The 27,854-nt window shown below is 41.0% G+C and overlaps 1 protein-coding gene across 2 annotated transcripts in view; it reads left to right on the forward strand.

Moving 5' to 3' along the window:
* Window positions 1-27,854, forward strand: part of MED27 (mediator complex subunit 27) — a 203,333-nt gene that overhangs the window by 134,367 nt on the left and 41,112 nt on the right. For both annotated transcript variants that reach the window (XM_063082283.1, XM_063082284.1), the window contains exon 4: window positions 1,561-1,654. In XM_063082283.1, the coding sequence (XP_062938353.1) occupies window positions 1,561-1,654 (94 nt within the window). The remainder of the gene's footprint in view (window positions 1-1,560; window positions 1,655-27,854) is intronic.

Here is a 27,854-nt window from a genome sequence, read left to right on the forward strand (position 1 = left end):
TTCCCTAGGAGCAAATGCCCTTCAACGCACCTCCACCTCCTCTTACACTTCTCTGCTGCAGTCTTCTCGTTGTCCTCACTGTTTACCCCTGGGCCTTCTGTAGTTTTTCTCTTTCCTTTTTCAACTCCAAGTTTAAAACTATACATAGCGTTCTCTAAGGAAAACCTGACAGGTTAATTCTTTCACAGCTGATATGTTGATGTTCACTTTTTAACAAATGGCATTATGTTGTCTGCTATCTCTCATGAGCCCCAGGTTTCGAACTAAAATCTTTTCATGTTGTGAATGGAAAGCTAATCTCTCTGTTCCCCCAAGAGAATATACCTTTTATATGTCCCTGATTTAATGGACATGTAATTTAATTTGTCATTTCCAGTGGATATGAAATCCAATGCAAGATCCTTAATAGATAGTTTTGCATCTCAGCTATTATATTAAGCATCCCATTTGGGTCCAGTGTGATTGGATGATGAGCACAAATACTTGTTTGATTTTATTCTCAAAGGACCCGAGCCAGACCCAGCTCTGTTTGTGCTCCTGACAGGGAGCCTCCACTGCAGGGGAGAATTCATTCCTCTAAGGGAGGACATTTTCGCGGAACAGGCTGTGGTGTATTTGGTAGAACTACCAACAGGAGCACTTGTAATTTTCGAGGACCTACTATGTGCCAAACACCATGCTAAGTGCTTGATGTCAATGATCTCGATGAATTATTAAACCTTAAGAGATACAGTTTCTATTTAGACCAGAAGAGAGGACTCCCTTTTGGAAGGATATCTCCAAGAAAGATATGGAACTGACAACTTGCCTAATACATTTGACTGTAGCAAGAGAAGTTTTAGAGTCAGGTAGAGAGTTTAGAAATAAAATTGTAATAGCTACATAGAAAACTAGTCCAATGAAAATCAAGGCAAAACAGAAATCCAGGAAAACAGAAAGCCCTATAAGTAAATAAATGTACCCAGGAGCCACTATATGGCTCAGCTATTAAAAATATATGCAGAGATTTTAGAATGTAAACAATACTGATTTAAGCAAAAATTGTGATAAATTTGAATTGAGTCCAACCAAGAAAACAGAAATGACTTCCGGAATTTAAAACAGAAAGAATTTAATCCAGGGAACCAGTTATTCATGTGATTGAAATGAGAAGCCCCACAAGAGACTATGTGGCGGCCCGGAGGTGAGCAACACAAAAGCCATGCCCGTCCTACAGCGGAAGGGCAGAGGGACAGGCTGTGTGGTTGGAGCCCAGGGGCCAGGAATGTGACAGAGCTGTATTCTGATCTCCTATAGAAGAAAGTTAATAAGTCAATCCTTAAAATGAAAAATTAGGAACTAGCATTAAAAACACATCATTTAGAAATACAGAGGTAAATACCAAAAGAAATCACTAAAATATGGTCAGTTCTTAAGCCTTATAATTCTATTCACCTTCTTAAAAATGTATTACATTGATACAGAATTAAATTTAAAACCAAAGTCTTTAGTACACTGTAGACCTGTAGTTCTAATACTAGTGCTCTAGTTCATATGTGTGTATTTCTTTTTCCCACTCAGATATGTTGATGACGTGATCAGCCGCATTGACAGGATGTTTCCTGAAATGTCCATCCACTTATCCAGACCCAATGGAACATCAGCAATGCTTCTGGTAAGATCTACTTCAATTGTTTGTAGGGATGTGTGGAAGAAAAATTGACTTCAGAATTAACTCTGGTCCCATGCTGTAGGATCTACAGAATGGAGATTAAATCCTAGTTTGATGGTGAACAGCTTATCTTCTTCACTGGTATTCTGTAACTTAAACATTTTGCACATTGAAACCATGCTTTTTAACAAAATTGCAGACCCCTTATAAGAGTTAACCCTAGAGAAATGATACTGTAAGATCAGTTCATGGTGCAAACCCCCCAAACAGTGTTTTGGTGAATATCTGTTTTATGTTTTCCCAGGAGGTACATTAGACAGTAGTCATGTTCAATTACTAGATTCTGCTTTAAAAAATAAACAAAAAAAACCCCACACTGTCTTAAAACAGAACTAGGTTCTGTGGAAATCATCTATAAAATCCATATGTATTGAAGAAAGTATTCTGAGACCTCCTCACCAATGCCTTCTGGTTTTGTTGTTTCTGATTTTGGTTTGTTCTGAGCAAGCTGACCTCATAATCTCATCACTGATGTTCATGTTTGCATGAATTCACCAAAGACAGGTGTGTTTTGTAAATATAGTAGAATAGAAATGCTAAATTATATTATTAATTAGAAAGGCCTCAATGATGAGAAGCTTTTCTAATGGTCTGAACACTTGCCTGAACACGGATTTTGAGGAACCACTATGTTTCATAGAAAGCAGAGTGTATTGACTAAGAGCGGTGGTTTTTGATAGGCGTCAGGGAGGTGAGGTTCAGAACAGAGTGCTTCTTATATCTAGTCAATTGCTGCTGCTTTGGGGCCTAGTGTGGACTTCCATATTTTAGCATTTTACTTGTTTAAAGCCTTATAAATAAGTAGCCGGTCACCCAGGACGAGTGACTGTCCACTCAAGCCATTCATCTTGGGAGAGCAGGCTTACTGTGTGTGCATGTGTGTTTTTTCTTAAGAAAGGAAAAGATGTAGCCTTGTTAACTGTGTGATATTTTGTTTGTGAGAAAAAAATTAGTGACATTCATATGGGTAACATGCTACTTTTATTTAAAATTCTTGCAGTTAAAATATAAAGAGAGTGGGATAATAAAATATTATTCTAATTGAAAAAGAAAACAATTTTCTTCATATAAAACATGAAATACTTTCTGCCTCAGTTAAATATACAGATTGTTTAAATTTTAAGATCCTTCACACCCAGCAGCCAAAACATAAATCCTGCTTTCAGCATACTTGACAGAGACCAAAGAATTAATAAAGACAAAAAGAAATCATCCTCAGTGAAGCAGGTTTGTTCACATTATTTCTGGGTCATTGAGCTTCCATTTCGTGATGAAGGTAGGAATTTGGCATTGAAGGGAATGAGCAGAGCGACGAGGATTCCAGGCAAACAGGCCTAAGATATTAGAGTTACTTCTACCCGAGAAAGCAGGCTTTCATTTCACAATGACCTGTCAGCTTCATCTCCTTTCTTCTGGGGCTTCTAATAGACTGATGAGAGAGTTTAGGGGCCCGATTCAAGGGAAGAATCCCATCTCACATATACCATTTTTACCCCTGTCAATGGCTAATTCAGATCTACGTGTGTCTAGCCAGCTAGCTGTTACCTTTCTTTGGTGACACAGGAATTCACAGAAGGTGGTGGTTGTTTATAGGAATAGTGGTGGGTGATCCAAGTCAGAATCCAATTGCTGGGTGGATTAATCACAGTTTTAACGTAATTGCTTCATTTGGCTTTTATTCTTAAAAGATGGTGTTTTATTAGATTGCAAATCTCCAGACCCTTTGTAGCTGTCATACCCATCTCCTCTGAGTATGAAGAGAATTCTCACTTGGGAGGGGAAACAGGACCAACAGCTGCCATCTGTCCTGGTACCTTTACTAGTCATCTGCTCCCTAGACTTTGGTGGAAAAGGTTCATGACCTGTACTGTAGGCCATAGGGTACCACAGCAGGATGGTAGGCAAGAGTGGAAAGTGTTTTCTGGAGATTAATCTGGGATAAACTGTATTCATCTGGGTTGCAGTGCATTCTGGAAGGCTTTGGGAGGTGAGTGAGGCTGATGGGGTGGCTGCTGGAGCAGGACATACTTGAGTAGTCTCTGCTGCCATCTCTTTTACCTCCCTTGGCCAGAGCCTGAACTGTGCCTGTACTTTTTAAATAAAATGGCATTTCTCCTGAATCAGCTAGGCTTCCTTGAATGCAGTCAACAGAAACCTGCTCTGATTAACTTAAACAAGGGAAGAGTTGGTTTCTGGTTTTGTTTTGCTGTTTAATGATGCTAGATGCTCACAGACTCAAAGATGGAGCTGACCTGCCAGGAGGGACAATAACCAGGGTAGCTCCGGGCATGTCAGCAGCAAGAACAGCACAGTGTCCTTTTGGGGCCCCATGGTCTAAACGATTGGGCATCAGCTGCTTTCCTTCCATGTTGTTCAGCCTGGGAGGAACACTTGTCCCAGCCTAGCCAAGTTGTCTTCCCCCAGTGGTCGGGGGGAGGTCTGGCCTTGGCAGCCCCGCAGAACTGTGTGGAGTGGAGGGGAAGCAATTCCCCAGAGGAAGGGGGCAGGGCCAAGAAAGCAGCAGTGTGCCTGATGAAATGGACCACCAGTGTGGCTTACATAGCACTCATCTCATTTGATCCTTCCAGTGGCCCTCGCTGTAGCACCACCAGCTGTATTCATTTAACAATTAGAAAAGTGAATCAGTCATTTCTTCCACTCCAGCGGCTGGGATTCCTCTCCCTCCCTCTGGCCTGAAGCCTCCAGGATGCTGTCCTCCTCCCACCTCTGAGGGTAGCTCCTGCTAGTGGCAAGTATAATTTGGACTGCCAGGCACCAGGCTGGTAATTTTTTCTTAAAACTTTCTTATTATGTAATTTGATGCATTTGAAGGAATACATGTAGTGTATATGTTAATTATCTGGCATAAATAAACCCGTGAGCTCACCACCGAAAGTGAGCAGCAGAACATAACCAGCGTGCGCTCTTCCCTGACCCCTGCCTCTGCACCCGATGTACCTCCATCCTGAGAATCACCTCTTCTCCTCCTTTCTAAGTGCGGTTTGCCACATGTGCATGTGCTCCTAAATAGTACGTTGTTGAGTTTTGAGCTTTTTGAAAATAATATTACAGGATATGTGTTGTTTCTGAGATGTGACTCTGTCATTGGTTGTATCTGGTAGTTTGAGCATCTTCATTGTTATCGAATAGTCCATTCAGTGACTGTCCACACTTTATTCTTTCTCTTGTCAAGGCATCTAGGGGTTGTTTCCAATTTTGCTTTTTAAATAACATTGACATGAGCATTCTGGCACATACGCTAGGATGAATGTTTAAGCCTTAAGCCAAGCCACGGAGCCAGTGCAGGCCCGTATCTGGAGGAGCGGGGAATGTTGGGAACAGTGGGGGCATATACCTTTTTCCTAAGTGTCACGTGAGCTGCGAGGCGTAATGGTGTGGCACCCAGATGAGTGCACAAGGAGGTCCAGAAATGGCTCTTGTTAAATGGCCTTGGTTCTATGATAGCATGTTCCACTGTTATAAATCTCTTCTGCTTTTGGTGTGTGAAGATGGGGGGTGAGGGGGCGTTCAGATTATTTGTGCATGAGAAAACGGCATAAAGTCATTGAACTCCAGGCAGTCCATGGACAGAGGCAAGTTTTGGTGATCCCATTTTGGTTTCCTCCTTCACCAAGTGGTCACTGCCAAGGGGCAGCAGAGTACTGTCATTGTTCAGTGACCTGTAATTGGTTGTCTCAGTCCATCATTGGCAGTTTCCTCACAATGTAAAAGGGGAAAAGAGAGAAAGGGGGCTACTGAATTGGCACTTTTTGAAGCTTCTGTTTTAGGCAATTGAGGTCAGTTTGACTCGTCTGTAGCCAAATCAGCTTTTCCTTGTTGGCCTGGAAGCACCAAGGCTTCAGGGCCCATCAGAAACTGAGGAGCAGTCACCTTCCATCTGGGGACAGTTTGACCTGGAAGCCCATGCTTGAATTCTCTTCAAATTGTGGACCCCCAAAGAGTGTGTAGCTTAGGAGATGAGATGGGGTGAGGGGAGGGAGAGAAGGGAGGACAAAAAGGTGTTCAGTAAATATTTGCTGAATGAACGCAGGAATGGCAGAAATGAAAGCTGCTCTGACTTGCCTGTGTATCAGCCTGTCCCTGTCGGCTGGAATGGGGCTCTGCTCTGGCTACCCAGGGAGAAGGAATAAGGCATTTGTAACTAGTTTGATTCTGGACAGCTATTGGCTTAACTTCTTCTGCTATCTTTGTGAGCCTTCTGTGGTCTAAACACTCCAAATCCCAGCTAATGTGAAACTTTCTGCCTCTTACATAATTACCTTTAAATACATTGTGGCTCTCTCTGCTCTGTTTGGGGGTTCTTTTGGTGTTGTATAAGTTAATAACTCATGATATAATAAATCCTGTTTCTGAGATGAGCTCAGTCGTCTAAAAATAAATCTAGCTATGTTGATATTTAGTTTCAGTTAATCTTACCGCCTAACATCCCATTATTACTTTTCTTCAAACAGTCAAAATATTGTAAGAGCTTAACTGAGTCAGAGACTAGAACAAGCTGCTGGCTTCTCTCAGCATTTAAAATATTAATCTACAATTTTTGACTGATCCACTAGGTATAAAAATGTAGGAAAAGAAGAAAAAGAAGCTTCAACTGTGATATTTGAAATATACCTTGATATTTTATAAATTAATCTTATATGTTATTCGATATACAAAAGATAAAACTCATTTGTCAGTCTTTCTACACCTATCCTTTAACTAAACTTCAGTTTCTTTATCATAGTCATGCCTTGCTTCTGAATGACACATCTTTTTTCAAACCATTTAGACACATTGTTCCATTTTACTTTGCCCCAAGTTCTTTGAAGTAGAAAAGACTGTTGAACTGTTAAACTGCTTAACTGCTTAACTATTTGGGGGCCTTGATTTCTCTTGATTTCTCGGATTCAGTAATTCTCAGACTTGAGTAGGCCTAACAGTCGCCAGTGTAGTTTGTGGAAAATGTATATTCTTGGCAGGCAGAACAGAAATTCTGATTCAGCAGCTCTGGAGTAGAGCCCAAGAGCTGCATTTCACAGATGCCCCAGCTGTGTCTCAAGTCATCTGGGGAGCACATTTTGAGAACCCTGAAGTTAAACTCATCATACTCTTGGAGTCCCAATAAAGGCTGGCCTTTTTGGTAAGTCCCAGCTCTGGTGCCAAACTAGTTTATGAGGTATTGCTGCAAAAGCATCCATGCTTATTCAATAAATACTCAGTGAGCACTAGGGGAGAAAGGCAGCATTCTGGGTGCTGTTCCTCATGGTCAGACAAAGTCCCTGCACTCACAGAGGCTGCATTAGAAGGTGGAAAGTAGATAGGAGACCTGCATCCTGCCGCACAATATGGTGTCAGATTGTGATGAGGCCAAGGGGACTGAGCAGGGTAAGGAGCTGGAGAGTGGCAGAGGGTGCTGTGGGCTCAAGGCAGCTGTCTGTGAGTGCTGCCTGGGGGCAGGGGCCAGGAGAAGTAGTGCAGGCAGAAAAGAGCCTCACCAGAGGGTGGTTGGCATGCTCACATGAAACCAAGGAGGCCAGGATGGCTGGATGTGGGGAGCCCACCAAAGCAGACAGGGGCCAGACTCAGCCTCACAGGCTGTGGGTAGGGCTTGGAGTTTTGTGAGGTTGTTTGTGATTTTAACTTCAGATGTATAAATTTGGATTCATCATAATCCTCGATTAATGACACACTATCATCACTTATCCAGGCATGACCCTTTCATATTTATTTACATAAGTGAATATGATAAGAATATAGTGAACATTGGGAACCTACCACTCAGCCCGAGAACATCTGCAACCTGAACCCACCTGTGACCTCTCCCCTCTCCTGTTCCTCCGTAGGGAACTGTCATCCCGCCCTTGTCTATCTTTCTCTTCCTTTTTGGCGAGAGGTGGGGGGCTTTTTCACGTAAGATGTATATGTATTCCTAAATGTATTCTTTAATTTTCTCTGGTTTTTAATAACTTATTTTAAAGATATTATATGTTGTTTTCAGGGACTTACTTTTCTACTCAACTTTTTTTTTTTTTTAACCTAAATTCCATTCAAATTGTTGGCTTAGCTGTAGCTCATTAATTTTTGCTTTATGAAATATTTCATTATCTGAACATATCCTAATTTAGTGTCCATTTTTCTATCAATGGTCATTTGACTTGTTTCTGGGTTTTTGTTTTTGTGTTATAAACATCCTTCTTAGAACATCTTGTTCATGTTCCTTGATACCCATGGGCTAAAGTTTTTCTTGGATCTACTCCTAGAAGTGGAATTGCTTGTTTTAGGGCAGTGGTTTTTAACTGGGGGTGATGTTTGCCTCCCAAGAGACATTGGCAATGCCTAGAAACATATCTATTTGTCACAGCCCGGCGGGGGGGGGGGGCTTTGCTGCTGGCATCTAGTGGGTAGAGGCCAGAGATTTCGCTACACATCTGACAATGAACAGGACAGCCCTACACAACAAAGAATTATCCAGCCCAAAATAAAAGTGCCAAGGTTTAGAAACCCTGGTGTAGGGCATGCAAATGTCTGACTTCTCGTGAAAATGCCAAAATGTTTTCCTAAACAGCTACACTGATTTACACCCACCAGCAATTTTGAAAAACGGATTTTTCCCAAACGTACAAAGACTTAGACAATAACTTTACTTGTCCCTCCTCCATTTCTGAAGGCCATCCAGTGCTAAAGCTCTGTGGTGCAACAGCAGCATCACTTTAGGAATCTCAACTCATATTTTAACATTCCTGTCACTGCACGGGATAGTATTGGAATTCTTTGTTAAAAAAATTTTTTTTGTAAAAATGCCGTTTTACAAGCTTTATACGAAAAATCAGTCTGTATAATTTTACCTCATTTTCGACACACAAAAATTGTTTTATTGAACCTGGCTCCAAAAAACATTTGTTTCCAAAAATCAGATCTGTTTTTTAAGGCAGCAGTTCTCAAATTGTGGTCCAGGGACAAGGGGTTACAGATCTCTCCACATACTCTCCAAACTGTACAGAAAAACAAAAACAAATAAAACTGTAAAAACCATGCCATAAACACAACTAGAAGACCAAGAATGCCCACACTCCAAATTATGTGAGTAAAAAACAAAATATATATATATATATATATATCAAATCCTAGTGAGCTATTACTTGCACTCTTACTGTTAGCCTTTGCCGAGTGAAAAATGCCTCACTCAAAACAGAACATACTGTATGATTCCATCTGTACAAAGTTCCAGAACAGGCCAAAACTCAGAACTGTATTTGCCCCTAGCAGGGAGGGGGCAGGCATTGACTGGGAAGGGCATGAGGGAACATTTCGTGGTAAGGAAGTGTTCTGTATTTTGATAGGTGTGGTTTACATGGCTGTATGCATTTGTCAAAATTCAGAGAATGGTACACTGAAGATTCGTACATTTTATAGTAGGCAAATTTTACCACAAGAAAAAAAAGAAAAAAAAAAAACATTGAACTCTACTTAATGATATGCTGCCTAAGTGTTTAGGGGTGAAGTATACTAATGTCTGCAGTTTTCAAGTGCATCAAAAAAGTAAGATAAGGGCTGGCCAGTTAGCTCAGTTGGTTAGAGTACAGTACTTTAAAACCAAAGTCAAGAGTTTGGATCCGCATACAGTCCAGCCACCAAAAAAAAAAAAAAAAAAGGTGAATCAGTGGATGGATAGATGGAAATGTATGTGATAAAGCAAATACAAAGTAATGATAATTGAAGAGTCTGGCTCATGACAGTCTGAGTGTTCACTCTATCATTCTCTCAACTTTTTAGATATTTGAAATTGTTAATAATAAAATGTTGAAGGAATAAATTCCTCAAACTGAGGAAATTCCCCACCCTCCTACAGGAAATAAACACCACAAAACAGAAAAAGACTATAACACAGCACCTCAAACTGGTTTTAACATCCTCAGCAAGCATTGGAGAATTGAGAAAAATCCTGGAATGAGAAATTTCAGAAATTAAAAACAGAAATAGGGAAAAAGTATGAAGAAGTGAAAATTTGTTAGACTCAAGAAAAAATGGAAGAAAATGATAAAATTATAAATTTAAGACTAACCTTCAAGATGCTCAAGGAAAAATAGATTCAAATGAAATTTAATAAAGAGCATTGAAGAAAGGCTGGAAAACAACCAGGAGAATGAAAATGAGATGAAAGGGTCAGAGAAAAAAGTGGATGAAATGAAGCACAGGCAAAGTAACAACCTATATAACTAGAGTCCACAAAGAAGAAAAACAAAATAATGGAACAGAACCAATGTGTAAAACTGTAATCTAAGAAAAAATTCTAAAAATTAAGGAAGGTTTGAGTCTATACATTGAAAGGGCCCACTGGGTACTTGACATAATTAACCAAGAACAATCAAGTCCAAGATATATTCTACTATTACTATCAGACTTCAAAGATAAAGGAAAAAACCTCAAGACTTCCAAACAAAAAAATTAAATAACTTACGGGGCAAAAGAATTAGACTGGCACCAGAATGCTTAAAAATAATATTTAATGCAAGATAATGATGTAAGAGCATTTTCAAAAAAGTGTGTCAAGGATATATATGTGTGTCTTTCAAGTATCACAGGCAGAGAAAAATCATTTTACACAGACGAGAATTCTGTACCTGTTAGCCCATCTTGTGGAATCTACTGGAAGGTGAGCATCATTCAGCCAAGAGATGAGTGGAAAAGCCTCAGCCTAAGGACTGCGTGAGCATGAACTACATTGAATTGTTGATGTAAGACTAAAACAAAGGTGGCGATGAGGATGGAGTTATACAAATGCTGTGTGTTCTAACACAGTAGAAATAATCTAAGCAAGAAATGGGCCAAATAATACACAAAGATGGAAGTAGAATAAGCTTACTGATTTTTGTATATGCAATAGGTGAGAGTTAAAGGATATCATTGAACATTGAGAAACAAGATGCTAAAATGGTATACAGGGAAATGAGAGTGTAAGGGCATTAAAATGTGTAAACGTATTTACAAAGGTAAACATGAGAACAAAAATAGACACCTAAATTAATAAATGAACAAGCAAAAAAAAAAAATCACTTAGAGAAAGAAACATTGAAAATATAATACACATAACAGTAAAATTATGTGACCAAGTTTAGTTCATACATCAGTCATATCAATAAGTATGAATTAATTTCATGCACTTATTACAAGATTTTTTAAAGTTTATGTGGAAAAAGAAGTATGCATGAAAAGATAAGAAAACACCAAAAAAGGAAAGCTACCAGGGGAACTAGCTCTGCCAGGCATTAAAATATTCTCTAAAGCCTCTTTAATTAGAACAGTGTGGTACTGGCTCATAAGTAGACAGACAGGCTAGTACAATAAAGTAGACTAGAAATAGGTCCAGGTTCATATGGAAATTTAGTATATGATATAGGTGGCATCTGTATGTAAGTCATTAGGGCCTCAATTATTAAAAAAAGGAAAAATCTTTTGGATGGCCAAAAACATCATTAGAAAAATCAAAAGACAGCTGATGCTGGGAGCAAATCAACATATATTACAGACACAGGACTAATTCCCTAAGATCATTTTTTAAATCTTAAGAATAAAGGAAAAGCCAAAAATGGGGTAGAAAAATGAGGAAAAGAAACAGACAATTCACTAAATGATATATATATGGTACCTAAACAGATGAAAAGTGTTCAACCTTACCCACAATTAGGGAAATGCAAACTAGACCCGCATGAGGTATGATTTCTCACCTACCAGATTGGCAGAAATTAAAAAGTATAACAACACATTCTGTCAGTGAGGCTGTGAGGAAGCAGGTCTCTCATACATGGCTATGGGAATGCAAACTGGTACAGCTGTTCCGGAGGGACTTTGGCAACGTCTAATACAACTGTGTGTATGCATTTGCCTTTTGACCCAGCAGTACTACTACTAGGAATTTACCCTGAAGGCACACCTCTAATAATATGAAAATACACATGCATGACTATTAATTGAAGATGTTTGTGATTGCAAAATATTGGAAATAACCTAAATGTGTGTGCAGAGGAGAGTGATTGAATAAATTATGATACAGCCACACCATGGAGCCACTCCACTTTTTTTTCCATCTTTGAAAAGGAATGAGAAAGATCTCTAACTCATATGAAGTGATTTCCAGGATATATTATTAAAAGAAAAAAGCAAAATGCAAGAGTATCTTTAATATGCCTCCTTTTTTTTTTTTGTAAGAAAGGAGATATCAAATATGCACTGCCTGCTCATTTGTAGGGGCAAAACATAGGAAAGATAAACCTAAAACAAAGAAATTGTTTCTAGGAGGCAGATGAGAAACACGTCAAGAGTGGGAGCTGGAAGTAGGGTAGGATAGGTGTGTGTTGGAGAGGGTAACTCTGACGATACTTTTTGTGTAATTCTGACTTTGAGAACCATGTTAATATTTCACAGACTCAAAGAATAAATTGACAAGAATGGGATTTTTTAAAAAGAATGCAAAGAGAAATAAGTGAACCTAACTGTATTTCAAATGAATAATGTGACCACATCTTAGGGGAGAGGGGAGCAACCTTTGGATGTGGCATTTTTGACTCTAAACTCTTAGGCTAAGGACTATAACAGTAGTGAACTAGTACTGAAATCTAGTTGGTTGGCTGGTTTTCCACAGTGGTTTGGGTTAGCGACTCTGAAACTGCTTTATTTGTATTCCAGGACTGAGCAAATACAAGAGTGAATTGTGGACAATAGGAGCCAGGTTTCTCCCTTTTGGAGAGGGAAATTACAAATATGGAAAGGAGAATAAACCCTTGGTGTTGAATCGCAATTGGAAGTATCAGCATGAACTCATTGTTTTTGATATAGATAGATAGATATAGAAATAGATACAGATGTGTCTATACACACCTGCGTGCGCATAAGTCCCAGCTCTGCTGAGAAGGTCTAGAAGCAGCGGGACCACAGGAGCAATGAGCCCATCTGTCGTCCACATCTTAGTCTCTAAATATCATTCTCACAGAAGCTGGGCTCCTTGGAGAAGTGATTGATTCCAGAACTGGGGCAAGGAAAGGACAAGATGAGCCTGGAGCATCTTGTTGTGCCAGAAAATAGGGAAGAGCTCAAAGAATGATGGGAACGTGTCAAAAGACACAGAGGCCACCTTGAAGGGGCTCCCATGTCCAAACCTGGGCCATTTGAACACCAAAATAAATAATGACAGTAATGAATTATAACCCACAGAATACAGTAATAATCCATGAGTCTATACTGATTTTAATAAATAAATGAATCAAGAATTGGGAGGTTTCAGTGTAACAGCATGAGCTATGGGGAAAGCTATTCCTCATGGTAGAATGTGAACTAATAAATGTGGAAGGAATTAGAAATTGGGCAACCACCACAGTGATAAGATGAGAATCAAGAATTACCAGTGGATATTAAAAATTATGGGTAAAAGCTTTCTGATGGACGGTGTGTGTGTGCGTGTGTATAGAGAGAGCACACAGCACAAGCAGACGCAGTGCAATGCTAGCATGGCACCGAGCTGAAGGGTGTACAGGAGTTCTTTGTACTGTTGTTGCAATTTTTATGTAAGCCTGAAATTTTTCACAATTATTCAAAGAAGTTAACATTTCTAAGTACGCGTGTTTAGATACACACACTAGATGAAATTGTATGTGTTTGGCTCAGAAGTCTGGCCACTGCTCCCCGTTGCTGCACTGCCACCTCCCCAGCCCAAGCCTCTGTTACCTCTCCCCTGGATTATGACAACAGCCTCCCGACTGGCCTCCCTGCTTCCACCCTGCCTCTCTTCTGTTCTCCACACAGACCCACAGAGTCTTTTAAAGGGTAAGTCAGGTTGTGCATCCTCCCAGCTCAGAACCTGCAGTGCTCCCTATATCCTCCAGTAAAAGCTTGAGTTCCTCTAATGGCTTCTCATCCCTCATCTGCCTCTCTGGCTCCACCCCACACTGTCTCCCCTCTCTCATTAGGCCCACAGCTGCCTTCAGGCTTTGGCCCCTAGCTTTCCCCAGGCTCCTCTCCTCACAGCCTTCCAGGTTCTGCTCCTCTATCCCTTCTCAGGGAAACCTGCCCTGACCACCGTGTGCAACTACCCCCCATCTCCTAAAGTAGCCTTTATTAAGTAGTACTTATCACTTTCCAATACAGTATATGATTTCCTTATCTATTATGCTGATTGCCTCTGGAAAGACTGTGAGTTCCACTAGGGAGAGATCTTTGTTTTGTTCATTGATGTGTCTTTAGTGCCTAGAACAGTGCCTGGCACATAGTAGGTGGTCGGTAATTATTTGTTGAATAAGTATTTGCTCATACTTATGCATATATGTATAAAGAAGCTAAAATTAAAATATTTTCTTTAGAATACTAAGATGAGCTAATAGGGAATGGTATGTTATTAAGTGAGCCTGGAGTACAGACTGTGTGCAATCCTGGTTGTGAGGGAAATGGACATGTACCTACTGGTAAGTGCATTTGTCAGCAGTCTAGAAGGGATGTCTAGACAGCCTACTGTTTGAGTAGTGGTTATCTCCTGCGGAGTGGGGCAGGGGTTAGTTCCTTTGCTTTCTGATTAAAATACTTAAGTATTATTTGATCTCTTATTATAATCATGCATTATTCTTAGAATTAAAATTTATAAAGGAAAAACTGTCCTTTCAAATATGGACTTTATTAAGTACATACATTTCTAAAGTAAGTGTCTGTGTTCAGCAGGGCCTCTCTGTGCTGGGCAATGTGCTCCATTCTGTGCATTCACCATCTCACTCAGCCTGCTGGAGACCCCAGGAGGCCGGTGGCATTGTCCCATGTTCCAAATGAAAAAGCTGAGGCTCAAGGAGGCTCAAGACCACATAGCTACTAAGTGACAGAGTGACAGTTCAGACCCCAGTCTGACCTGAGAGCTCAAACTTTCATCCTTTATCACTTGAAGCTCCCCAGATGTTTAGTTCTCTTCTAGCCATGCGGCATGTCATTCTTGCTTTCTCAGGGAGCCACTTGCCTGGCCCACGCCACCCTTGAGTATCCAGCCTCCTGTGGCCAGAGATGAACTCAGGACTGAGCAAATCAAGAATGGGATGCTATACTAGGGACATAGGGAGGGAGTCATGGCCTCAGAGATTCTTCTGGACAACTCAATTCTGAGGTTTCTTAGGCAAAATATGTGCAGTGCTTCTGTCTAAATATGTGTGCCAAAGCCATACTTGACTTTTATCTTTCAGAGGCAAGCGATTCACATTCTTTGTAGATGGGGTATTCTATTAAAAATGTCATTTTGTGCGAGTTCCCTTATCCTATTTCTACTTAATCTTTTGCAATTGCTATTGTCCTAATCTCAGGGTTCTTAACCTTGGGTCCATGAACTCCTGGAAGGTAACGGTTAGGTTGCAGGAAATCTCTGAACACCATAATTTTTTGTGTGTTGATGTCCTTGTGTGCCTTTTTCTGAGGGAGGAGGGGGCCTATGGTTTTAGGAAGGGCACTTAATTCCCAGAGAAGTTAAGAGCACTGGTCGTAGACATTAATTCACACAGTAAGTCCTTTCTCTTTAGACTTTCTGGTTACACACTGTTACACTTCCCTTCTCTGTACTCTTGTTTTATATTCAGTATATTGGAATGCTTGTACTTCATTTCCAGGTGAATTTCTGGTGGCTTATAGGTTAAAGCAATGTGAGAGATACTACTCTTAAAAATAATGGCCACATAAAGGAACAGCAGGAATTGATGCTTTCAGGCACCAGAGTGGAACAGCTTAAAAAAAAATACTTGGGCATTAAATCTATTTTTCAGTTTTCTGACAGCTAAGGCATAAAGAAAACATTTTGAGTTACATAGTTTTTATTTTCTGATAAAGCATACCAAGTCAAATTTAAGGATAAATGTTTTTTTCTTAGAACTAATTTCAAGGAGTTTATACTTTCTCCTTTTTCTTTTCTTTCTTTCTTTTTTACAAATACTACTTACTAAGCATATGTTGTTTCTTTAGTTTCTTTAGTTGTTAATGCAAACCGTCATTCCCAGAGGCAGTGGTGCCCTTATATCCATCAAATAAATATATGTTTAGGACTTAATGATAATTGAGAGTTTCCCTGAGATTCCCCCAAAATATTTAGTCTAAATTCACAATAGCCTATTTAGGCACCTGAGATTGTCCCCCTTCCCCCAAAATGCTAATTTGCCAATGATCATCAGACTCTTATGATTTCTAGTAATATCCTTGGAAGCCCATATTTCAGATCTCTAGTTTCCTTCCACACGTTTCAGTTGCATTTGTCCCAAAGAGTTGGAAAGCACATCCTATCAACCCTAACAGGTATATTTCATTAGGCTGGCATTTGCAGTAGTAAATTCCAGTGTTGGAGAAGGCAATACCAACTCCAAAGGAGTTTTATTGAATTTTACTTTTAAAATATTTTGAGTACATTATAGAAACTAATGTCTGGTAGAAACAGGTGGCACTCGCCTTTTTGAGGCAGGTTGAAACTATGTGTGTTCAACAGAAAAGTGGGCTGAGTGAAGGCACAGGGCCACCACTACCTTAACCTTTTTTTTTTTTTTTTTTTGAAGATTGTCTAATTCAGGTTTATTCACCATTGGATCTGTTTTCAAGCCAGACTACTCGCCTTACACCCTGTCCCCAACTTGACATCTTTCTATTCTAATACCTATCTTCATTCTTGTAACAAATGCTTATTGATCTAATACTATGTGAAAGATAACCCCAAATCGTACTCCCTAGCAGTGAGGGCATCCCCATCACTGTCCACAGTGTCACATACACACTCTGATGTGCTGTCAGCCCTACTGTGTACCTTCAGATCAGCCCTCTGCCCCGTCTTCACTGCGCTCGTCTCCCGTTGTCTGAGCTCTTGCTGCAGCCTTCTCATTGGTCTCCTGGTCTAGACGCTCTGCCTTCATCCACTCCATTTTCCACACTAGAGTGATTGTTCCAAAGATGCCAATCTCCTACCCTGTTGCTTGTTGTTGCTTGCAGGGTAAAGCCTCCCTCTTTAGAGTAGCTTACAAGGTCTTTATAGCCTGGCCTCAGTTTATCTTTCCAACCTCATCTCCTCCTACCTCTCTCCTCCTCTGCCTGGGTGTCCTCAATACCCTCTAATGTTTCTCTGTAGAGGTACTATTGGCATTTTGGATAGGACAGTTCCCCATTGTAAGGAACTGGCTGGTGTATTGCAGAAGGTTTAACATTCCTGGCTCCAACCTGCTAAATGCTAGTAGCTCTCCCCACTTATCGTGACAAGCAAAAATACCTCCTTCTTTCCAGAGACTCCTTAGGAACCACAGATTCCCAAACCCCCCATGCCTGTTTGCTTTTGTGCTTTGTACCTGCTATTCCCTCTGCCCATGGCACCCATCTCTACCTGCTGCTCCTCTGACAACACGGCTGTGCATTCTTTGAGCTTGGGCTCTGTAGAAGTCCATTTGTGTTGCTTATAACAAAATACTTGGAACTGGGTAATTTATAAAGAAAATGAAATGTATCGCTCACAGTTTCTGAGGCTGGGAAGTCCAAAGTCTACCTGGTGGTGGCAGCAGTGACCCAGGGGCTTCACATTGCAAGACGGTGGAAGCAGAGAGAGCAGAGAGAGAGAGACACACTCTCCTCTTCTTTTAAAGTCCTCAGAATCATGCCCCCGATCACCATTTTTAATCCATTCACTACTGCACAGATCCTACAATCCAATCACCTCTTCAAGGCTGCATCTTTCAGTTACCATGATAGGATTTCCCACCCTCTTAACAGTCACAGTGGGGGCTAAATTTCTAATACATGAAACATGGGAGATACAATTCAAGCTTCAATGAGTTTTGGGGGGCATAATTCAGTCCACTACAGGCTCTAATGTCATCTCTCAAGAAGCCTACCCTTAATTCCCCCTCCTTCCCGTATGCCCCTAAAGCCCTGTTTATGCCTGTATCAAAAGGGGTATACGGTGTGCAGAGGTTCTGTGGATTGATCTTAGATGGGTCACTTTGCTTTAAAATGCCATTTGACAGTACCTGCAATATCATATGCTGCTGCGCACAAAGCCTTCATGAGGATCCTAAAGGGAAGGTGCTGGGATCTGTCCAGTCCCCATTAGCATCTACTGTGTTCCACTTCAATACATAGTGTTGCATGGCACGTGGCACTAGACACAGGGAATTTTACAAAGAAGAAGGTTCTCTTGGGACTTGATAATTTTCATAGGACAAAGAGGCAATGTAAACGATTGTTGTTGATCTTGTTATTAGAAGAACAACAGTATTGATCAATAGACTCTGGGCCCCTTGCAGCGTGTCTCAGAGTTTGTATTTGACCAAATTGAGTCGTTTCTCTCCACACCCACAGCAATCAATAATGTGCAGCAAAAATGATGTTACTCTTCCTGAATCATAATCTTTGTCTTGAAGAATTATTAACATATCACATAGGAGCCCAAGCGCTATTTTCTTTAGACAGTTGGGTTGTCCTGATTCAGATTTATACACAGCAATTGAATCTCATTAGCCCGGATTTACACTGCATAGACCAAGCATGTAAATAATTGAAACCTTCCAGAGCTATATTAAATCTTCAGCTGATTTTAAAAGCAGTTTGTCTTGGTATTTTACTTTATTTCTTAATCCCAATCTGCCCAGTTAATTTTTCCTTCAGTTAATCTTTTCATTGTGTCTATGCATTGAAATAAAACAGTTGCTTGCTTTTAATAAAAGTGACGTGCACAATTCATTTCAAGTGACATTGGCAATTGAATTAAAAGGTGAGTATGAGTTTACACTAATATGCTCTATGGTATTATTAATTATATATTGAATTAGATATGGAATTTTAATTAAAATTAATTTAATTGTGCTATACTAGTTATGGGCGTAGTCATTGTCACTATTCTCATCATCATAATCAACCTGACTCTAAACAAACTGTAATAAGAGTGCAGGCTCTGGAGCCAGGCAGCTCGGGTTCGAATCCTTGCTTGACCATTTCTAGCCGTGTGCCCTTGAGTAGTCACTTAATCTCTGTGCGTCATTTCCTCCTCTGTGCAATGGACCTGATCGCAGCCCTCCCTGGTGGGGTTGTTGTGAATATTGCCTGGCTGGTTCAGATAGTGAGCTAACAGCTGTGCCAGCTGCTGGCGAGCTCAGGAACGGCAGCTGGCACGAGGACAGCGGGAGTGGGAACAGGAACGCGGTGGTTTCTACTAGACACTTGTGGAGCATCACGAAATTTTGTAGGCCTTGTTCATGCACTTAATTACTGCATCAAGTGTTGATCCTAAACATTGTGAATATAAGAAAATTCCTTTGTTTCTGTTCAAATATCCTTTGTAAATAATGTGGGGCCATTTATCAAACATCGGATGGAAATACTTGTCCTTTCCCCCCATTCTTGAGTTATATTTTTAATTAAGATTACGTGGTGACAGTTCTTGTGTCTGCTTTTAAGGTGACTCATTGTTGATCATGCTTATCTTACAGTGTGTCCATGTTTCTCCAGTTCTTTCGATTACAGATGTGAGGCTTGTCAAACAGAATACTGGAGTAAGGACTTTATTGGATTCTGCCTTAAAATTAACTATCATAATATTAGCTGCACTTTATTTGGGATCTCCTCCCCTTTGCTGGTCATTCCTTCTCAGTCTCCTTCACAGATTCCTCTTCATCTGTTCAAAGTGTTGGCATGTCCCGGGGCTCAGTTCGTGGTCTAGTCCCTTCTCTGTCTATTCTTACTCCCTAGGTGACCTCATACATCCCATGGTTTTGAATATGTTCTGTTCGCTGATGGACACCCAAGTGTGCATCCTTAGTCCAGACTCTCCCCAGACTTCAGCCTCGTCCATTTGCCTGTTGACATCGCCACTTCATTTCTACACTTGCTGCTCAAGCTTTCTTCCTGTCGCCCAGACCAGAGTTGTTGGAGTTGCCCCCGCCTCTTCTTTCTCTCATACTTCCCAGTCGATCCGTTGGGAAGTTTTGCGCATTCTTCCTTAGAAATCTATCCGTAATCCCTTCGCTTCTCACCACCTCCACCCCGCCGCCCCAGTTCAGGCTGCCATTCTTTCTCACCTGGGTTGTTGTACCGTCTTCCCAATTGGCCTCTCTGCTTCTGCCCTGCACCTCTGTGATCTTCATCTACACTGCACTTTCGGTGCTACTTTTGAAATGTCACTTTTCTGCCCAGAAGACTCCGCTGGCTTTGCATCAAACTGAGCGGTGTCCTTACCATGATCTCTGAGACCCTGTGCAGTTCAGCCCTTCCCCATCGTATTTGTTTCTCAGTTTGTGGTCAGTCTCCACCCAGTAGAATGCGAACTCTATGAGGGCAAACACTGTTTTGTTCACTGCTGTATTCCAGTGCCTAGAACAGTGCCCAGCACATGCTGAAAGCCTGGTAAGCGTTTATCAAATGAATGTGCTGTTTTGCATTGTCAAAACATCAGCCCTCTGAGTAGGTTCTATGCAGAGAGAACTTACTTGCTCACCTAGCAAGTAGGCAAGAAAGCTAATATTTAACCTCAGTCAGTCTAACTCTAAAGTGCATATGCATTTTGCTATGCTACACGGCCTCCCGTTTGTGGATGTCTCTGAACCACTACCAGATCTCTAAGAATTTTATTGTACCTTTGAAGCTATACTGTCTTGATTTTGTTCATCATTATTATTGAGTACTTTTTGAGTGCCTGGTGTCCACAGGGCTTGTGCCAGTCACAAAAGATAAAAAGAGTCAGTGTCTGGTCTCTGCTCTCTGCTATCATACTTAAGCAAATCCCTTGCTAAACTGTGAGCTCCTTCAGAAACATATAATTTTATCAAATTCTTTCTTGTTCCTTATATCTTCGAGGCTTTGAACTGTGCTGGCACAAAGGAGGAACCACTTTAAGGGTCATTGGATGAATGAATGAAGACAAGTGGTATGAACCAGTGCTTCAAGAATTAAAGTTCTTTCTGTTGTTGTTTAATTCAACAAAGACTGGCTGAGTGCCGCCCCATGCTAGGCACCATGCCCATGCTTCAGAGAATCAGAGAATCGTTAGACTGCCCTGGGTGCTTGTTAGAAGAGTCTGTTTCACCCCAGACTAAGTGGATAAAGGAGCTGGGTAATCTGATCCAGATGGAGTTGGGCTGGGGTCCACACCTTGAGAAGCCCACTGATACCTAGTGAAAATACAGACTCTTGGGGAGACTTCACAGCTGGACCATCAAGGAAGGGGTGAAATTTCCATAAGCTGAAAAACGGGTCTTTCAAGCAGGGAGAAATAAAAATAAATGGATGGTGAGATTTGCCTTTTGATCCTAGAAGAGTATGCCACTACCACCATGAATATTATTTTGAAAATTGCTAACAGCTCAGAACTCTTATTTGGTCCTTTAATATATGCTTATTTATTTGATTTTCACACTAACCCCTCAACAAGATAACAAGATGTTATCACCATTTTATAGACGAGAACACCAAGACTCAGAGGGTTCAGTAACTTGTTCAAGGTCACATTAAGTGGCAAAGCTGGGATTTGAAGTGAGATCCAAAGTCCTGGTCTTTTCTGTCTCACTCTGCCACTATCCACGAAAAGGTCACATGGATTCAAAGAAATACAAGAGACTCCTAGTACATGTAGGTGACTGGGGGAGATGTATTGTGAAATGAGTTAAGTTTTTTAAAAAGCTTTTTAAAAGAATAATGGTGTTGATAAAATTTAATTTTGGTAGGCAGTGCTTTCTGAAAATACTTCTGACTTTCCCAGTTCTATTTTTTCCTTCACACAGGCTTTATCAAATGATTGTTTTGTTGATAAATTTAGTGTGCAGTTGGGACTTATATGTAGATTATACCTACCCTCAAAGGGAGAGAGGATTTTATAGTTTCCATTCATTCTCATTAAAATCAGAACATTTGCATCTTAACTTTTACATCTTGTTCCAGGAATTTTAAGCAGTCTGATTGTATGGAAGTGGGTCGTATTAATTGCAAATGGGCTAGACATCTGCTCGCTAACATGGAATGATTTTTTTAGCTCTGTTTTGTTTTTATATATGATCTACCAGAGTGATTAAGTGAGGGCTGTTGGTGATGCTGTTACAAGCCTAGGTTTTTTAGACTTATAATGTAATCATAAAAATGAAGTTTAAGAGTGAATCTTTGAGAGGTCTTCAACTGGGAGCAATTAAATGTCTTAGAGTTGATAAATTTTTATCCCCAGCCTGTCAGGGAACCATTGTCTCTCCTTGGCGCCTCTGCTGGTGTGTTGCACAGTGAACCAGGTTCAGGGGGTTCCAGGCCTTGGGGTAAGGGAGTGGGGCAGCCCTGCTGGCAGGTTTCTACCACAGAGAGTGAGGTGGAAAGTGAATGAGATACAGTCTAGTGTCAAACTGAGGAAATAGAATCCAGGCTGCTGTGACTGAACAGGCAAGTTATTTCTTTCCTGATACTAACGTAACTGTCTACCTAAGTGGGTTTCTTGAAACACTAATTCTTGAGGTTAATATGCACAGTAAATTTAGGAAGCACTCACTGGTTAAACAAAGTTAAGCATGTTCCCTAGTGCAGCCCTTTTCAGAGCCTTCATGCGCCTGTGAACACTGTAAATCTTCAAGAGGAAAACATTGTATTCACAATCTCCTAGACATATTTGACCACAGACCCCCTTTTCATAGAATACACTTTGGGAAATGTCATGGGAAAACTTCCCAAATATTTATTTTACTTTTTTTTGTTGTTGTTGCTGCTGGCTGGTACAAGAATTTGAACCCTTAACCATGGTTGTTATCAACACTGAGCTGTAACCCAAATACTTAGTTTAAAATTAGGAACTCAAGAATCTAACTGCTATCTCAGTTGTATAGGTTAATGTGCACTGTCAGTTCCTCAGAGGGGCTGGCTCAGCCATCTTGCCCCTCTAAACCCGCAGGACTTGACTTTTTTTCAGAGTTGCCTGTTTCAAGCCAGTGCTGCTGCTGGCTCAGTTGGGGGACGGGAGGGAAGTTGAGGCCTCTGCATATCCATGCATGTCTATATTAGATGACCAGGGGAAGATGATAGATGATTAGCCAGTAGTGATTAGGGAAGGACAAGTAAAATATGTAAAAGATGGAAAGTGTTCTAGAGTGACATTTTTCCTACAGTGGTTTCCTGACCCTGACACAGCACCTGCTACCAAGGAAGGTCTTGGTCAGCATTTGTTGAATGAATAAATTGTTAGGTGCCCTGGGGTATTTGCTAAAAGATTACATCTAATGTTGATAAGCCATCATATTCTGCTTCAAGTCACTTGACAAATGTGTATAATCTTTCACACCTTCTAGAGTCAAAGGTTAAAACATGAGAACTTTTCTTTTCCTGCAAATAACAGATGTCCTTTTCAGACAGAAATATCTACTGCCTTGCCACAAAGCAAATGTTCCTGGGCATTATTATTCTAGGAGTGGGAATGGATTTGAACGGATTAATCCAAACCCTTTCTCCTTCTCTCTTGGAACCAGTGACAGAAAGTTGACAAATGTAGGAGGTGATGTCTGCTACCATGGAACCGAGCAGAGCTGGTTGACTCACAGGAGGGGTGAGGCTGCACTTTGAACCTCTGACCTTGACCTCAAATAACTTTGGCCATCTGAAGCGCTAGCATTCTGATAATGGTACAATACCTATCTTACTGCCAAATTCCTTTTCCTAGTGCTTAGTGACACATTTTCCCATTTAGTCCCCTCCTCCTGCAGACCAGGGCTTGTTACCCAAAGGAAGGATCACTTGCTTACCCTTAATATGGGGAAATCATTTAAAGCACTTAATTTGTGTTGACTCTTTATTGGTGCGCTATTGCAATTAAGTTAGATTAATGAAAGGTAAATTTCAGTCTATACATGAAAAAAGTCTCTTGTAAAGATCCTAATTAGTATGTGTGTTTATTTAGCCTCTCATGGTTTAATTGCATCCCATCTTGCTATTTACAAACAGGCATCATTAAAGAATAATGAGTGTGTGAAGAGCATCAATACTAGCAGCAGATGAGATAACTGGAGGTTTAGGGAGGGGGCAGATGGGAAGTCTGCTGGTTTGTGTTATTTCAAGTAAAGGAGAATGTAAAATGATCCTCTGAACCAGTCCAGGAGGGAAGGACAGAGCAGACATGATGCAAGGCACCAGCTTGTCCTTTGGCTGCAGAGAGTTGGGCTGCTTTAATTTGTTGCTGCAATGTAATCTGTAAAGGTGAACAGACACACTCACACAATTGTCTTGTGACCTCAGTTGGCTGTGTTTAGGAGGAAACTTTCTTTTCAGCCCTGCATTGCAGGACATCTATACTTCAAGTCAGTGAGGATTCCCTAGGATGCTGAAAAAAACATGCAAAATATGGGACTTGCCTTGTAGAACTCAGTTCCAGGCCTTCAGCAGCCTTTTTTCCTTTTTTTTCAAATATCCAAATGAAGAATAAATTGAGAAATAGGTTTATGATATTTCACTGGCACCCCTAATATCACACTCCAATTTTACAAAATTTGCAGTAGTTCCTTGACAATTACAAAGCAATTTTGTCTTCTTTGGGCAGATGCTTAATCATTTATGTTCTGTTCTAACCTGGTTTAAGGGTAGAAAAGCTGAGATTCCAAATGGGATAGCAAAGAAACAGAAGAAAAGAGAACAACACTGAAGAACCCAGGAACAACAACATACTCCTATCCTTTGTTGCGTTACTCTCTAATTCTTGGTATAAAATACGATTTTCTCATTAATCAGGAGTAAAATGAGGGTAGAGGAGGCAGATCTGAGAAGGAAGTGCCGAGTCCTGGTTGTATAATGCTTTTGGGAATAAACAAGATTCTTAAACACCTAAGCCTCAGTTTCCCCTTATGTTATGGTTATCATTGCAAATAGTTTTGTAAATGTATTCTATATAAATGCAAATTACTACTATTCAAACTACATTAAAGCATTAGATTTCTCTAGGGATTCCTGGGTAAGTGGAAGTCCAGGGTTTACTTTATTTAAAATCAGGCTTTAGGAACTCAGTTTTCAGTACATTTTATGTATTTCTTCAAACAAACTACAGTTTAATTTTAAACTACCTTAAATAGAAGCAAAAAAAAAATTTTTTTTTTTCAGTATTCTAACTCCCGCATGTTAAGGACACAGATAGCTGCATTATCAAACACAGAAGAAGCCCAACAGGGTTGTGTAGATGTCTCTTTTGTTGTTGTTACTTGCAACTATTCCATTTTCAGCTCACAGAACTGTGGGGCATATTTTCCCATTCATATTAATTGGATTTTAAAGTGACCTTGTCAACATATTGATCTGAATTAAAATTTTCTACATCAAGGTCAAGTTGGCATACATCCTACAGACGAAATATTAAAAAGCCAAATGCTGCCTAACGGTATCAACAGAAGAAGTAGAGATGTGATAGGGCCAAGTTTGCCACATAGGGCACTGTGGTACCATTCTAATGCAAGTGGCAGGTGGCAGATCTGTGTGGGGCCCACCTTCACCTGGACTTGAATCTGTCTTATCAAGGGGACAGTTCCTGTTTAAGTCCGCGGGCCCTTGTCTTTTGGAGAAGAGTATGCCTGAGCACCGCAGAGCCGAGACGGTGCTGCTCAGGTGTGTGACTGTAGGATTAGCCTTCAGCTCATCTGAGATTCATGGAGGCCACCTTGAAAAAGAGGGCCTGCTATGATCGTTCATAAAACCATACATAAAATCTTCAGCCCAGCCTTCGGCAGTGAGTCCTGGTCTCTAAACTGCCCATTTAACATGTCTTCAGTTAGATATTTCAAAAGTATCTTAAACTTAGTAAAAGGAAGTGATTTTCCCCCTCCCTGTTTTTTTTCCCCCTTCTTCCTTATCTCATCTCAGGAAATAACAAAACCATTTACCTGAAGCTTCCATAGTTTCCCCCTTTTTCTCACCTCTCATATACAGTCCATCAGCAAATGATGTCAACTCTTAAATCCTCTGGCTTCTCACCTTCCTTCCCACCACCGCCCTAGCTGAAGCTACCATCATCCTCTCTTGGGGTCTCCCCGTTTCTTCTCTTGATTCCTCCTCAAAGCAGCTGGGGGTGTTTTATCAAAGCACACGTCAGATGTGTCATTCCTCTGCAGAAAGCCTGCAGCAGCTTCCCATTTCACCAGACAGAACTACGCTCCTTGTCAGAGCCTCGCAGACCGTTCATGGTCCCCTGGCCTGCCTTGGCCCAGCGCAGGCCACTCTCTTGCCTGCCCGCCCTTTCTGTTACCTGGACACCAGGCCTTTGCACACATTTCTCTTTCCACCCAGCCTGCCCTCCCCCAGCACCTGGTGTGGACTACTTTGGTCTTACCTGGTAGGTTTCAACCAAACTGAAGCCAACCCCCTTGTCCAGCTTTATAGTCTTCATAGCCCCACACAGACTATGTTCATATTTTTGTTTGTTTATTGTCTGCCCACAACCTCCTCCCCATTGCAAGAATGTACTAGCATGACAGCAGACATTGTTTTGTTCCCTGCTCCACTCCCAATCCTTAGAACAACACTGGCACACAGTGGGTGCTTAATAAATATTTGAGTGAATGAATGAACAAGTGGATAATCGAATGATCTGATCTAAATGACATTTTCTCACACATAGGTATTACCTAAATAATCTCTCTTTAAGCTGTCCCCATTTTGTTCATTTCCTTCATAACTCTTTGCAATTTATATTTCTTTATTTAAATTGTACACTTATTTGCTGCCTGTCTCCTCCATTAGCCCGTTAGCTCTGTGAATAACTATTTAATTTATCTCTCTGGATACTTAATGCCTAGCCTGCACACAAATGTTTTTAACAAATATTTGTTGGGTGGATGGAAGGAAGGAAGGAACTGGAAGGGCCAGCCATTTACAGTCCAAGGTGGCTCTAGACTGCGATGTGCATCTGTCTGTCTGTCTGTCTCTCCTTTCTCCTTCCCCATCCCTTCTTCCCCCCGCCCCATTCGTGGATGACCTCCTTCTGTGGTAGTGCTATTTTGGGTTCCCATTCCCAATCTACTCCATGTTCTCCAGTCCAGATTCTGGGAGGAGGCCATTTAATTGTCCTAGCCAATATGGGGCAGCGCCTCCCATACCAGGCCACTGTGTGGGGTTACCCTTGGATCCGATGCCTACCCCTGGTCCAGCTGTCTCCCTGGCTGGCAGGTAATTTCAGCAAGATGGGAACTCTGTGTGAGATGGCCTTCATCACTGTCACGTGCAGTACAAAGTACAGGTAGAGGGTGTGTGCTGTCAAGGACTCCTCTTCAAATATCTTTGGAGAAACTCAACGTTTTCAGTTTGATGCAGAAAACAGTAGCTTCCCGTTTGGACAAGTTAACCTGTGTTCTGCCTCATTCAAGTAAGGTCTTTCTGGAATCGGACGCCCTTTTTTTTGTGCAGGCATTGGCATTAGCTCTGTACTCTCTTTCCCTGGAAGGGCCATATGTTATATGTTTGAATATGTTTTACAAATTAAATGAATTCATTTTATTTTGACAGTGGGAGAGGGGATTTTTCGTAACCGTGCAAGGGAAGCGCAGAGGCAGCCCAGGTCCGGGATGAGGAGGCACAGGTCCCCACGCATTGTGTGGCAGTGTTTGTTTGTTATTGTTGAGGGAGACAAAGTGGGCAGATTGGGAAGAATTTTCTATTTATAACGTGAAGTGGAAAATTATTTCTTAACCCTTCCTTGTCATGAAACCTTTTAGTGACACTTGGCAAATGGGTAAGTCCTCTGTGATGAAATTCCCCCATAACCAGGGCAGTCTTGAATTTAGAAGGGAGGAGTGAGTTAAGGAAAACTAAGTGCCTGAACTGTTAACGTTGCTGGTTCATTAGGAAGTGATTCCAGTTCACTCATTAGTGAAATAGACCACCTCATGAGAAATAAGCCTTGTCTTATGAGGCAGGGTGTTTAGTAATTATTAAAAATAATGACCACGGTGGTGTTAATCATTGCTCCCGTGCAGTTGAGTGCCCACTGGGTGCCAGTAGTGACTCTTCGGGACACTTGCCAGCACTGGCTGTCCAATTCTTGTGGAGGCTTCCATTTTGGAGATGAGAAAGCCAAAGCCTACAAGGATTGCTTTTCCCAGGGCCATGTTGCTCCATATATGGCAGAGGCAGAATCTGAGCTTGGTCTGGGGCTTCAGAGCCCTGGCTCTTACCC

Source organism: Cynocephalus volans, chromosome 17 (genome assembly GCF_027409185.1).
Source record: "Cynocephalus volans isolate mCynVol1 chromosome 17, mCynVol1.pri, whole genome shotgun sequence".
Classification (NCBI taxonomy): Eukaryota; Metazoa; Chordata; class Mammalia; order Dermoptera; family Cynocephalidae; genus Cynocephalus; species Cynocephalus volans.